This window comes from Euprymna scolopes, chromosome 39, assembly GCF_053919585.1.
Source record: "Euprymna scolopes isolate OS-2025 chromosome 39, ASM5391958v1, whole genome shotgun sequence".
Taxonomy (NCBI): domain Eukaryota; kingdom Metazoa; phylum Mollusca; class Cephalopoda; order Sepiida; family Sepiolidae; genus Euprymna; species Euprymna scolopes.
Window position 1 is genome coordinate 18265376 of NC_136520.1, and position 15901 is coordinate 18281276.

The 15901-nt window shown below is 31.7% G+C and overlaps 1 protein-coding gene across 2 annotated transcripts in view; it reads right to left on the reverse strand.

Moving 5' to 3' along the window:
- Window positions 1-3298: 3298 nt before the first annotated feature.
- Window positions 3299-15901, reverse strand: part of LOC145263661 (hypoxanthine-guanine phosphoribosyltransferase-like) — an 80919-nt gene continuing 68316 nt past the window's right edge. For both annotated transcript variants that reach the window (XM_080120533.1, XM_080120534.1), the window contains exons 6-8: window positions 13232-13278; window positions 9746-9822; window positions 3299-4653 (exon numbers count right to left, since the gene is read on the reverse strand). In XM_080120533.1, coding sequence (XP_079976659.1) covers window positions 4600-4653; window positions 9746-9822; window positions 13232-13278 — 178 coding nt within the window. In that variant the 3' untranslated portion in view covers window positions 3299-4599. The remainder of the gene's footprint in view (window positions 4654-9745; window positions 9823-13231; window positions 13279-15901) is intronic.

The following is a 15901-nucleotide window of genomic DNA, read 5'->3' on the forward strand; positions in this document are numbered from 1 at the left end:
AAATATCAAAACATGGAGAACTGTAAAATCTGGAGAATATAAAAATATTTATTCTGCCAGAAATAGAAATATGGAGAGGATAGAAAAGAAGAGGGTCGATTACAGCTAACAAAATATAAAAAAAAAAAAAAAATTAAAAGATGTAGAGATGATTTAGGTGATTGGATATAAAAAAGAAAAAGTGAAACCTGGGAGAGTGGACTTCTGATGACCATCAAGAGCAAGATCAGAAAAAAATGATACGGACTCATCCGGTGTTCAATTGATCAAGGATGTATCTGACTCTTGTCAATTCAATGAAAAGAACAGAATTCTATATAGACTCCACTCATATTTGGATTAAATAGTTTAGTTCCAAATTCTGTATAGTTGTTGAGTTCAACATAATTATTCACATTCAAGCCGTGCACCTTAAGTTGTGAGGTTACATCGGCCAAAATGTTACGGAAATATCAAGATGAGAATAGTAGTCTGAATAATAAAGACTATATAAATTATCAAGCCTTATCTAAAAAAAAAAAAAACTTTGAAACTAACTTTTGTTTAATCACAACTTAGTGTCCATTGATATCAGTTGCCAACGCATAAGGATTCCATTTTTTTAAGAAAATATATTTGAGAATATGACAGAATAAAACATGATAAGAAGTGATAAAAATCAACTCTAGAGAAAGAGGGATAAATAAAGACCTAGCCAGAGATAAGTTACTTTAGAAGTCAAGGTATAGACAAACACTTTTCAAACTGATGTGCAGATAGGTATCTCTCACACACACGCGCACATAAACATCACTCAATATGCACGGGTTATTTGCACTTGTCTGAGTTATAGATGTATCCGGCAGGTGGCATCTCTACTTCCTGTTGCGCATCGTCTATCCACTTCCGTCTCTGCCAATTCCCTCCCTTTTTTTGTCTAAGCCGTCCATATAGACAGACGCACTTCTCCGTACACCTCGACAGGTGCACTTTTGTTTTAAAGTAAGATGACACAATGTATACACTAACAAACTTTTGTGAACACTAAACGCACAACGAACATACCACAAGCATTACAAGTTAGAAGGTATGCTTACGCGTGTACACCCACACACACACACGCATGTACACAAAACACCCTCTTATTGTTCTTACATAATTCAAGTTAAATAAAACATCTTATTCGTATATAAGCCTTATCCCTGAGTGGCTTCCGGGCCTTGATAAGTGGTGATCACTGTGTAAAAAAAAAAAAAAAAAATAATAATAATAATGTAACTCGACTTTAACATTCTCTTTTTGATGTCTCCCATTTAAACGCGTTTCTCTTAATGTTGTTGTTCTCTTTTATTTGGAGTCGCATGAACACGTGTATCTGGCGTATACAAGATCGGTGACGAATATCTCTCTTCTCAACATGCTTACCGACCTTCCACAAACTAACAGACTACAAAGTTGTAAAAGCCATCCAATAAAGTGAATGTTACTTGTTGAAGATAACCAACTGTGTCTGCAGCAGATCTGCAGTTCCTTTGTAGGTATCGGGCGAGAGGAAGACTGCTACTATGTAATTGAATTGTTAAAAAGATTTCAAAGAAAGAGGATGTTTCATATTTTTTCAGTGTTTAGTTTGAAACATCTTTTGGTTTTGAGCAAATTAGGCACAAGGCCGATTTTTAATGTGAGGAGTGAAGGGGAAATGGGGACCAACTCCTCGGGGAGTAGAGGAACTGAATAGTGACAGTTGGTATGAAGGGTTGCCCAAACATTGACCAAGGTCTTATATGTGGAGTTGGTATTTATTTGCTCCCCCACCGAGCAAATTAGGCACAAGGCCGATTTTTAATGCGAAGGGGAAATGGGGACCAACTCCCCGGGGAGTAGGGGAACCTAGATAGTGAGAATTGGTATGAAGGGTTGCCCCTACATTGACCAAGGTATTATATGGGGGGTTGCCCCCACATATGGTCTTTGCTTGCAGTATCTGCCGGAACAGATACTACACTTTGAGATATTAAATCCTTTATTCATGTTAAAAATACATTGAAAATCAACAATGAACAAAAAACTTAGGCACATGGCCAACTCAAAAGGGGGGGGGGAGATTGTGGGTGTCGTTGGTCATCCTTGTCACTCCAGAACTAAACAAAATCAAAAGTATCTCCCAGCTAGTATCTTCCACCATAATACCGCATTCACCCTTTCATACTGGGGGGACATCCTACTTAACTCCCAATTTTTAAAACATTTTTTATTGACGTGTAAAACAAAAAAAGATAATAAAAATGGTACAATACACTTTGATCTTGGCCAAAAGGCCAAGAAAAGCTTAAAAAGCTAAGAACAGCATCTATTAACAACATACCTTTGATTTTAACCAAAAAGGCCAAGCACAAAAGTGTTATCAACAGACCGACGGAGTGACTTATAGAGTCGCTTGCACCCGACTAAAAACAAGTTCAACTGAACACAATACATTATCCAAGAATATACAATGTATCTATGTATAAATATTCTAATCTTTTGGTGCAAATCTTACTATCCACCCACAAATATAATCTGCTGTCAATCCGAAGACATAAAAACAAAACCCTACTACCTAGGAGATTTGGACATGATTTTTTTCAAGTACATTTTCAAGGAAAAATCAATTTCTGAGTAGCGGTGGTGATCTGTAATGTCAATTTGTACGTACAAACTTGAAGGACAGGACCAGACATTATCACTTTGTGTTGTTTTATCTTAGTCAAATATTTTTCACTTGCAGCAAGCCTATCATACGCATTACAAACATGCAACTGACTAATGCATGTTTACACGAGTCCAACATCATACATGTACGTGTGGTATACATTTGACTAGAGTTTATGATAGTGGTTCATTGTGATTACAGATTTGTATCTTGGGTGTCATAACATGAAATATGATTCTATATGCAATGGAGTCACTCAGCGTAATATGCTGAGTCTTGCTACACTGCAGTCCGGCGCTAAGAGTGTGTACATGTGTTCGGGTTATTCTTTCAATCGTTCTACATCCACACTGATGTGTCTAAAAGATCTATAGAACTTTTTTTTAGGTAGACAAAACCTGGGTGTCAGCAACCAAAACATAAGAAAAACTTGTTGCAAACGATTACAAATATTTATTGAAACACGAGTGTGTAACAATAATTAAGAAATACTAGGTTATTTCTGTTAAGAAAAGACAAATTGAAGCATTTGACTGATGCCAGGTCTTTGTTTGACGTCAAAGTGCCCTTGTCCAACAGAACGAGATCGAATTTGTTTGAGACAACTCCAGGAATGAAAAACAGACGTTTCATTGGTCAAACTAGATTTATTCGACATAAAAATTACCTTTTCTTTTTATTAATAAAACATAAAATGAATGGATATATCCGTAGAATATATATATGTATGTATATATATATATATATATATATATATATATATACACACACAAGATGTACACATGCACTCACATTTGCGTTTTAGCAGAAAGAGAGGTTAACATTAACTTTAGAAGTTAATTAAAATAAAGCCATGCGGTACCATTTCCAGATAACTTATTTTGCATAAAAGTACATTTAACATTATGTTAAAAAAAAAAAAAAAATTTCATAGCAAGTTGAAATGCAAACACTAACTGCTAAAAACATCATGCTACAGTTAATTATTTATACTCTGGCCAATATAAATAAATTAAACCAGAAGTGAAAGAGTAATATATCTGTATTATGCAGGTATGTGATAAGCAAATGATAAAAATGCTGAAGTAGAGATGAATTTCTCAAACTGAGGAGATATTAGAAAAGAAAGAGAACAAACAACCCTAACCCTTCCACAACAAGCTGCTGAGTATGCATATGTGTACGTTGGGAGGGGGAAGGAGTTAGAAAGTCATCTCTCCTCTCCATAAAATGCTTAAATTCTTAGCCTTTACAGTAAATTGACATTTTCAGAAAGAACAGCCACAAAAAAAAAAAAAAAAAATCACATTCAGTAGAGGCTCTAGCAATTTGATTAGTAATCTGCTTTTTCTGGATTTAAAAATGTGGGATTATGACAATGCAAGGGAGATAACTATGATCATTTGCTATTTATTTTTTATGAAGTGGTAAAAAGAAAAGTTTCACATTTTTTTTTTTTTTAATTCATTATAGGTTCTCTACAATTAACATAATAAAAACAAAATTATTTCTCTTTGTGTCTTGTTCATATCGGCCACATTAAAAATTCAACATTTCTTTTCTAGTGTTTAACATTTATTAATTCAACTTGCTATAATTTTTTTTTTTTTTTTTTTAAACTAAAAACATTAGTTTCATGCAATACCATGGTCCTGAAATAGTGCCGGATGACATTTTTTTTATTTAGGATTCCCCTAAAATTTGTGTTAACAGTAAGGAAAACCAACAAACTGATTTTTATTTTCTATAATAAAGTTGGTCTTTCCCAAAAAAAAAAAAAAAAAAAAAAGAAAACAGCTGGTGCCGACAGAATTTGATGTAGGAAAAGCAAGAGATCCTCCAAGAAACCGAGTCTTTATTTTTTGGTTGATCGGTTGATTGGTATTTTTCTTAAGACAAATTCTGTCTACCGTTTGTTCTTCCCGTCTCTACGAAGACACTGCATACTTCTTTTTGCCGCTTTCACTAATCACGCATATGTGCTGCAATAAAGAGAAGACATTTTCTTTTTGTGATGAGTAGGAATAAAATGGTCACATGATTTACATGTTCAAAAACAATCACTGATAAGCAAAAAAAATTTTTGTCCTCATAAAGGTCCCCCCAACAACTTTCTGACCCCCACCCCCATGAAAATATTAGATAACAAAGTTTTTCAACATAAAATGTAATAAAAAAAATCAGCCTGGAGAATAAATTATTTCAAGTCGAATATGATAAGAGTTGCCTACATTTTTTTTTTTTTTTTTGTAAAATTTTTAAAATTTTCAAATTAAAAAGTAAAAAGCAAAATTTCTTCACTGTATTTTGGTCAGTTTCTGGTTAGTACAGATAATTTCATTAATACACAATTTTTCTGCTAAGATCAAAAGCAAACTGATTCAGAAATGAACAAACCGAGCATGTGACATCCTCCCTTCATAAGTGAAAAATTTACTTTTACCATGACTAATGTTTGTACAAAATTTCAAAAAGAATTCACGGTGTGGCTATTAAGAAAAGTGCAAACAAAATAACAAACAGGAGTGAATTACTGGATCCAATCTCTCCTTTGTCTGGCGACCAAAAATTGTATATTAAATAAACCAACAGGATTCATACAGATTTTCAATGTCCATTTTTCAAGGATTTTTCAAGACAAAATTCAAGTTTTCAAAACAAAATTTAATATATAAACAATGATGTATTCATTTTTGTTATTTAAATTCTTATTTTTCATTTTTAGTGTGTGAATTAATATGGTTTCTTTTCATAAACTGCTATGGCAACTTCCAGGACTATACATGCCTTTGCGGAGACAAGGTCATTTTTTTTACTTGAAATTGTTTCGTTTGTTGAAATTATCTTTTGAAAAAAAAAAAAAAAAGATTATTTTTTGCCTAGTTGATGTTAGTTATCCTCCTGGCATAATCATCTCCAAATACATATTTCAATTAATATTTTAATATTTAAAAATATTTTAATAGTACTTAATTCAATTTTGAATTTCACCTCAGCTGCATCCATAATAATATCTAGTAATTTTATGATAAAGGGACATAACTCTTGTATTGACAAGACCGGAAATAATGATACAATTTCAGAAAAAAGTATTTACTTTAAAAAGTATTTAAATATTATTTTAATAAACATTTTTAAAATATAATAGTATTTATTTCAATTATATTTTATATTTTTAATATTTCGACACAATTTTTACTGAACTGCAAGAACTTTTCAAGACATTTCCCATATTGTCAAAGCCTTTTCAAGGTAATAAGAATAAGGCCATTTCAAGCTAATAGAAATAGGGCCTTTTTAAGGTAATAATAAAAATAAGGCCTTTCAAAGAAAAAGCTCAAAGTTCAAAGCCTTTTTCAAGAAAAAGCTTAAAATTAAAGGCTTTTACAATGTAATAATAGAAATAAGGCTGTTTCAAGAAAAAGCTCAAAATTCAAGGCCCTTTTACGACTGTGTGAATCCTGAACTAGTTGTGCCAAGCAGACGTTGACCAGGATACAGTTGTTACTTATTTGTTCGTTTGTACAGAAAAAGAAATAAAATTTTTGTCGTAATGTAGACAACTCCCATCATATTCTTTAATCTAAAATAACTTATCCTTCTGGTTGATTTTATTTCAAGATTGTCATTAAAAAAAAAAAAAAAAGTTTGGGCAGAATTAAGTAATTTTTCTTTTTTTGGGGGGGTGGGGGGTGGAGTTAAGTAGGTTATTGCCAATAACATGATTCAGCAATAACAAATAAAAATTGACTTGTTAAACTTCCTCCCCAACTGATCATATAATCAATGTTATAGTTTATCTTGTTGTCTTTTCTTGGTTTGGCAAGATTTCCATGACAATTGAGAATTGATCTGCTCTGGTGGAGTATCCAGTTTAGTGTTACTTGAGGTAACATTACTTGATGTTAAAAGGTGTACGAGTCATCATATTGGTTGGGTGAAGTATCTGCCTCTCCTAACAAACCCTGTACTCAAAAATGATGTCTCGCAGGCATTTAAACTCTTATGTGTCAAAATATGTGTGCATATTTCTTGCCCCTATGATCGCATAAGATCGACCAAAAGTTTGTAAATTGTTTTTCTTTGTATACAAATTGGTATATATATATCTTAGCTTTGCATTTTAATGTTTTTTTTGCTAATTTTATTTTACAGTCTGCCCCTCCATCCCACCCATAGGAGAAAGGGAAGGAGATCTTCAGAAATATGTCTGCTTTGTTTCAGAACAAAACCCAAGAGATTTTACTACCTTCGTCTTTTCATAACTTACTTTCTTACATAACATGAGAGAAAAAAAAACAAAAAACAATACATGATGGGTAAATCGATTTGAAAATGAGACTCAAATGTGGTGACTATGTTTTTATTTCTTTTGTTGTAGCAGATGTTTCAACTAAATCACATTGGTTCACCAAAGTTAAGCATAGTCTGGCCTGGTTAATACTTAACGAGTAACCATTTGGAAATACCAGGTGCTGTATGCAAAACATTTATCATCTTATCTCCTTCATCAAGGATCTGATAGACTGCAAGCTTTGGCAGTCTTCAGGAACAATTCTGTTCAAATTCCTAGCTTCTTGTTGACGGTTTGCAACCAAAGTTTCTTAGGACGTCCAACTTTCCTACAGCTTTTCAACTCTTTTATCAATGAGTTGTTTCTCTCAACATCATAAAACTAACGCAGATGGCTGATCAGATTATCAAACTTTAGTATTGTGAGAAATTCCACATACAACCGCCATCTTTCTTTTAGGCCAGCCATACAGTTCTAGTAGTCGGTCTGTGATTGGTTCAAATTTGAATGTGTCAGGTGATTTGACTTGGCGCTTTTTTTGTATTCATGCGTTTATTTTTCAGTCTGAGAAAGAACACGGAACGGTACAGACTTAAACCAGCGGTTCCCTCACTAGGGAGCCAAGACAATTCCTTCATAGACACCTAACAGTCAGGGAACGAAGGACATATCTCTACAAGCAGAGACAACTTATTTTGATGAACCTGTTCAGATCCAGGATGACATTCAAGAAACTCTTCGTCATGTTATGCAATTATTGGATCTTATTTCATCCCGAGACCCAAGGGGCTCACATTATGCCTGATTATAGGCGCCATCATTCCCACCGTGTTCTCCATGGATCCTTCCAAAGGAACAACGAACTAACATTCCAACAATAGCAATTCATACTAAAGGCTCCATGCGTATGGTAGCAAATCGGGCCACCGTTTTGCAAAAGGACTATACCAGAACCAAAGAACTTTCATTGCTGTTCTTTGTGAATAAATTTTGAGTTCAAAGGTATGGCTTTTGTTTGCGGAATTCATTTGCTTCTGCAGGGAGGAAATTGAGTGTGTAGGAAAGAAATTTCTTATAGTATATTTATCCTTGCCAATAGCATATCTGAGCCGATATGTTGGGTCTGATTTGACAAGAGACTGCATATCCATCTAATCATTCTCCTGGCATTACGCTGAAGGTGAGTGAGGGAGGACAGGGTATGGGTACAGTACCCACCTCAATACAGCATCACTCAACATAGCTGCTGCACTATATACCTCTTTCCATGAAAAGATAGTTGCTATGTACATTTGTTTTGAAGAGACTGGCAATAGCTAACAAAATTTACACGATACCAACCTTACTCTAATGGTAATATTAAACTTGCAATCATAACATAGCCAGGTTAGGATTAGGCAGTAGTGTATAAGTAAATTGCTTGGAATGGAACTGTTGACAGAATAGCGCCCTGTTACATGGTAGGTTCAGGCTACCCAGATTTCACCTATAATATGAATCTCACCTGCCTATTTAAATGTATGTCTGCCGAAAACTTTTGACAGAGGCAATGGATTTTCATGAGATCGGTATTGTTTTGAAGGTCGATTCTTTTGACGACAAATATTGAAAAATTTACAAAAAACATTAATTCCTACACCCTCAACTTGGAACTTTTCTACGAGGAGAGATTGCTTTTTTCGCAAATATTTTCAAGTTATGCTGCCCTTTTTTCGATTGATTAATTTAAACCTTCACCACTTTCGGTTTGGTGATGGACGCAACAGCAAAAATGTCACTTTCTTTTTCATATTCTTTTCTTCCATCATGGTGCATGTGCCTACTACCACTTTTTTTTTTTTTTTGCTCAAGACACACACCTCCAAATACCCGGGCATTGTCGGGCAGCCAGGCTAGTTTTACACTGAATGAAATTAATTTTGATTAAATGTCATGTTTGTATGCCCAACTAAAAAAAGAAAAAAAAATGAAAAAGGCATAACCTTAGAAAAATAATATCTAAAATTTTTTAAAATTCATTCTTTTGGGTGGGGGTTATTGCAGAATTAGACAATTTTTAATATTATTGTGTATCAACACAATTTTTAATATTATTGTGCATCAATACAATTTTTAATATTATTGTGTATCAACACAATTTTTAATATTATTGTGTATCAACACAATTTTTAATATTATTGTGTATCAACACAATTTTTAATATTATTGTGTATCAACACAATTTTTAATATTATTGTGTATCAATACAATTTTTAATATTATTGTGTATCAACACAATTTTTAATATTATTGTGTATCAACACAATTTTTAATATTATTGTGTATCAACACAATTTTTAATATTATTGTGTATCAACACAATTTTTAATATTATTGTGTATCAACACAATTTTTAATATTATTGTGTATCAATACAGCCCCGGAAACAAGTCAACAGTTTTTTTTTTTTTTTTTTTTTTTTTTTTTTTCTTCAAAAATTAAAAAATTTGAACTTCAGATTTAATTTATCATTTCTTATTATCATTTTTCTACAAAGAAATGGTGAGAGGAGAAATTTAGAGTTTAGTAGTGCTCTGGAGGCATTCTTAATTTTGTTTGGTACTTTCAGTAGCGCTCCGAAAGTCTCCTAAGTTTTACTTTTCATTCCTCATATTAAAAAAGAAAAGAATTTCCTTTTTGGGGGATGGGGAGAGGAACTTAACACTATTTAACATCTATTTAGTTCTATGACCCTGAGCAACACCAAGTATCCCTCCTACTTGATAAATAAAAATACTTACACTTAAATCTCTGAAGTGTTCATTATAATCAAGAGCATAACCGACCACAAATTCATCAGGAATTTCAAATCCAGTGACTAAAGAAAAAAAAAAAAAGAAAAGAAAAAAGCTTTTAAATTACAAAATCTCCCATCCTCAAAAAAAAAAAAAAATAAAAAATAACAATTTTTTTTTTTTCAGCAAAAAAACAAAAGCAAGACTTAAACCAAACAAGATTGCACCAAATTCATGCCTACAAAAAAACACTGTAGTTAGATTGAATATCAGTGTGTAAAAATAATCTTTCAAACAGAATTTTCTTTTCTATAAACAATTAGAGTAATGAGTAAGTGGAAAATTCCATTAGGAATTCAAAGATTAGAATTAGTGCTATGTGCTAGAATATGAAATTTTCAATCATAAAAACTAATTTGCAAAGTTAATCTAAATTATGTAACTTTACGTTATCAGACACATAAATTACACAACGTACACACATACACATCAAATTAGCCAATAAACAAAAAATTTGTCACAAATAAATTTTCAAAAAATCAGGTCATTGAACAATCAAAAAGTCACAAAGCAATAAAAAAAATATCAAAGGCTTCGTCATATAAGTTTTATGAGTTATAAAAATTCACGGCAAGGATATGGACAGAAAATATGATGCAACACGTAGCAGAATATTATGCGAGGCGGACTGAATTTGAACACACCCCCTCCCACTTCTGCAGTCAAAGTTTTCCATCATATGTGTGTCTTGTAAAATAAAAGAAACCATCAAAGAGCACAATGTCCTTGGGCAAACGCGTTTGCATTTTTTGTATTCCTACAACTTTTGAATCAGACAAAAATAAAAACTTTTGCAAAAATGGAGAGTAGAAAGCCACTCTTGTTTCCCTTATTTTGTCCTTTAGTCCTCACATTCCATGAGTGATGTTTCTGACAAAGGAGGGTGAATTGCTGTTTTCTGGGTTGAAATCTATCCATATAACATTTAAAGTTGGGTAATTTTAATTATTTTTGTTTTGTTTTAGCACCTTACATAAAGTGGCTTCATACCTTCTTTTTTCATAAAAAAAATAAGCTTGGTGGTTTTTGTCCACTCCACAAGCTATAGAAACTTGTTTTTCTTTTTTTGCAAGAATTTTTCAGGGTTTTTTTTTTTGCAGAGTAATATTCTATCGCTGTAGACACACAGTTGTCATTTGCTAGTTCAAAAGCTGTACTAATATCTGTTTATTATTTTTTACATAATAGAGAAAAGACAGAAATTTCTGCTGTTGTTAAATGTTCAATGAGACTGACAATAGCTTAGCATTAACAGAAAGAGAAATACATCACAACTCATTTGATATCTCATCTCTCATTAAAATTGCTTAAAATTATAACAACTAAAAAAGATCAATGTTGTCTAACAATTTTTATTAGTCTCTAAATATCTAATTTTTTGTCTCATTTGTTCTTTTTTCATAAGTAAAAATTTTTCAATTTATCTTTTTGTTTCTGCTAGGGATGGAGCATCCTATTGGATGCCAGACATTATTACAAACACTCGAAACAAAGAGTTCTTTTTAGAATTCTAACAGTACCTTTAAGCATAATGGTGTGGATTTTTCTTGCACCTGATACTCTGGATATATTCACCAGGTAAATGTTGCAATTTTTTATGAGCTCCGTAGTTCCTATGATTATTGAAACGATGAAGATCTAAGATTTTGATACTTTTTATGCTGAACATATCTTCGTATTTTGTTATCTTCTTTCTCTCAATCCTGTTTAAATCAGCATTATGAGGGACACCGACTTAACAGCTCTATTTTATTTTTATTTTTTTAAGTACGTAGCTTTAAATTTTTTTTATTTTATTTTTTTAAGTACGTAGCTTAAAATTTTTTTATTTTATTTTTTTAAGTATGTAGCTTAAAATTTTTTTATTTTATTTTTTTTAAGTATGTAGCTTAAAAATTTTTTCTTTTATTTTTTTAAGTATGTAGCTTAAAATTTTTTTTATTTTATTTTTTTAAGTATGTAGCTTAAAATTTTTTTATTTTATTTTTTTTTAAGTATGTAGCTTAAAATTTTTTTTATTTTATTTTTTTTAAGTACGTAGCTTAAAAATTTTTTATTTTATTTTTTTAAGTACGTAGCTTAAAATTTTTTTTTTTTTTGAAGTATGTAGCTTAAAATTTTTTTTTATTTTTTTTTTTAAGTACGTAGCTTAAATTTTATTTTATTTTTTAAGTACGTAGCTTAAATTTTTTTTTATTTTATTTTTTTTAAGTATGTAGCTTAAAATTTTTTTATTTTATTTGTTTTAAGTCCGTAGCTTAAAATTAAAAAATTTTTTTTTTTAAGTACGTAGCTTAAAATTTTTTTTATTTTATTAAGTACGTAGCTTTAAATTTTTTTTATTTTATTTTTTTAAGTACGTAGCTTAAAATTTTTATTTTATTTTTTTTAAGTACGTAGCTTAAAATTAAAAAAAAAAATTTTTTAAGTATGTAGCTTAAAATTTTTTTTTATTTTATTTTTTTAAGTACGTAGCTGTAGGATTGCATAGTCGTAGTGGAAAGCGTATGAATTATTTCGAGCAGTTCAATATCTATATATTAATACGATAGCTTGTTATTTTGTGTCACGCTTACATATTTTTTCTTCAGAGTGTCATTTCATTGTTATGACCTTCCATTTCTTGTCATAAATAAATTTTACCAAGAATTATACATAAGTTTTGGTTTCAATTCAAATCGATGTACCCAAGTTATATGGATATATATTTTTTTATTTTTGAAATCACAACTTCATATAAGAATTGATGGAAAATTGACCCATTAATAATATATGTGAAATCTGCACGAATTAAAATATATTTAAGCATATTTTATGACCGGGCTATGCCTGACATCCCTGCTAGCTTAGATAAATACTTTTGCAGTTTTAACAAAAGAGCTACAATAATACCAGAGCATGTCCATTTACGCTGAACATCCATAGAATGCCAACATCAATATATTAAATATGAAAAAGTCTACTGTGGAATTTCCACACAGGTGCCGTTAGTGTTTTATTATTACAATACTGTTTAGTCATTATCTTTTAAATTGAATCAAATTGTTAAACTAATTTTATTACTGTAACATTGAATTCAATTTTTAATACATAAGGATTTAAGATTGTTCAAGCCACTTCAAGCAAGTTTCTATTTAATTGCTTTGAAATTGCTTTAAGTGTTATGAATTCTTTTTTGCAAATAACAAAATGGTTACAAAGAAATTGAAATGATATCTGATGGATTAAATTTAATGTCACACTTAAATGATAAACACAATTACGTATATTATATATGTTCATGAATTCAAATTTATTTTTATCTCTGTTGATTGGGTTTAATTTAAAAAAAAAAAAAAAAGAATTTCTCTAAATCCAACATGTAAAATTTATATCCTTTGACCAGAAATTTAGAATGTAATGAATTTTGCACAAAAGAACAATCTTACTTACAATCAGGTCGATATCCAGTGCTATGAGTATTACGTTTTACCAAAAGACTGGAAAATGAAAATAGAGAAGGAAATTATTTTAGATCAAGATAAAAAATGAAAGAAATAAAAAGTTCAATATCCAATCAGTCACCCATTGATTTTTATCAAAGTCAGACAGATGAGATTTGTATTAAATTACATTGATCGATATATACAGTTCAAGCAAGTGAAAATTATATATAGTTTGATAAAATAATGGAAACACATTGGTTTAATGTATTTTATTTCAGATCGTGCATATCAGCAAGAAAAATTAAAATGACAGATTTTAACAAGCAATCACATAACAGCAAGACATTGAAAATATAAACAAGGTCATCTGAGCCTAGCATAACAAAACTTAATGAGACGTTAATGAAGAAAATTACAATATACTTTTATGCCAAAAAAAGGTTTCATAGTATAAAACACATTATCTGTTTACAAAAGCCATTCTTGTATATGTTCTCAAATATGTTACACACACAACGTAGAGAGATCATTTGTCAGGTCTCAGGTGTCCCTCCTCCTCACATTGACAAGGTTAGCAAGTCATCTTTTCAATACATTTAAAATCTCAACTTCCGTGAAAATCTATTTTACCAGAAAGATATGTTCTCATTTTTCACACCAATTAAAATGGCCACCACGTTCACCCCATCTGACACCTTGTAATTGTTTTTATCCTTTTTGATAAAGATAAAATATATTAAAATTCTCATCATACAACTTAATTTGATTTTCCTGGCCTTTTGATGAACCGAGACAATTAAAATTTTTGTCCTAATCTAGACTGCCATTCTTTCAATGAGCAGAATCCCCCAGCTTCATTGAAAACCAACCATGCGTCTCTTCAGTCATCATGGAGAGTCAAGTAAATAGGGACTCAACCGTATTGTTAGTCTATCCGCTTACTTTCCAATTCATTGCGTATGTGTGTCGCCCATAGACAAGTTTCACAGGTGCTTCTGGGTAGCCACACATGGCAAATGATTCAAGCTGGAGTTTGAGACATGACCCTAATTCCTAATTAAATTACTCTAATTCTATTATGAAAGAAAAAGGACAATTGTTTATATTTGTTTACATTATAAACTACCTAGAGACAATTAGTTTTATACTTTATGCGAAGTGAAAACCATTATTTTCCTTACTAGAAAACTCAGCCCATAAGTAGAGAGCAAATATCTGTTAGATAGGTGAATTTATATATATATATATATATATAATTCACCTGTTATCCTTTTTTTTTAAAGATGGAATCGCTCGATCGAAAACAAGATTTAAGCAAAGGCACAATCCACAGAGCTGTGTGTGTGTATGTATATATATATATATATATATATATACACACACGCAAATTAAATTAAAATAAAATGAGTTTAAAAATCAATGTTTTTAAGTACTCAATACAAGAGCTTTTTAAATTATATATATATATATATATATATATATATATATATATATATATTTTTTTACATAGGAGTCATCACTTACCAAGGCCAGAGGTCACTCGAGGATGTGGGTTAAAGAGTGTACAGTAGTCAATGGGACAATCGTAATAATCATTAGTAGTGAAAATTTGGTAAATTGGATTACTTAAAGGGAACGGCTCATCAAGAATTTGTTTATGTTGAACTTGAAGATGACTAACTTTTAGTCAGCTGGAAAGCAGGCAAACGGAAGAGAGTTCCACAGGTGTGCTGTTCTAAGAAGCTTTGTTTGTGGAATCTACATTTAGGTTGGGGGAAATTATTGATAGAGTTTTCAGCTAGATGAGGGTTTCTCATGAAAGTTTGGCGAAGGGACCATAGATTGGACGAGCACGTGCCATGAAAATAAAGTAGAGACATGCTTGCAATGTCTTTTCTGTGAGAAAGAAGTTGCAGGAAAGAGAAAAGGGCATCCCCTACGAGGCTACAAAGTCTAATTTGAACTATGTCAAGACAGGATAAGGTCTTTCTAGCAGCTCCTGCCCAGATATGGGAACAATACTCCATCCTTGATAGAAGGATCCCACAGTTTTTTCCGGCGACCTTGGCAACGGATTTGATGTATGTGTTCCATTTAAGATCAGGAGTAAAAGTCAAGCCCAGAAGCTTATCAAAACATGGAGCCTCCCAAGACGTGAGCCATTCATTTCAATTGATGCCAGATGGGGATCAAAGCATTGATGATGTAAAGATAGAAGCTTGGTTTTAGATGCATTAAAAGTAACCAGCCACTCTTTTCCCCATTGTACCACATGCTCAAGATCAGAGGAGAGTGAATCAAAGAGAACTTGGTCATTTACAGCCTTTAATGTGCTGCCATAGATAGTGTCATCAGCATAAATATCTACAAATTATCTAAGGATGTGATTTGGAAGATTATTAATGTAGATCAGAAAAAGAATTGGGCCCAGGATGGACCCATGAGGGACTCCAGCATTAATACTGTGAGCTTTTGATTTCTGCCTTTCAACCACTACTCTGATAGACCTATCAGAGAGAAATGATTTAATAATTGAGAAGACATTTCCAGCTATACCTTAGCTGGGGATCTTGTGAAGTAGACCTTTATGCCATACTCTATCAAAGGCCTTTGACATGTCAAGAGCAATTGCCCTAGAAAGGAAGCCTCCCTTGAGAGATTTGCTAATCCTTTGAGA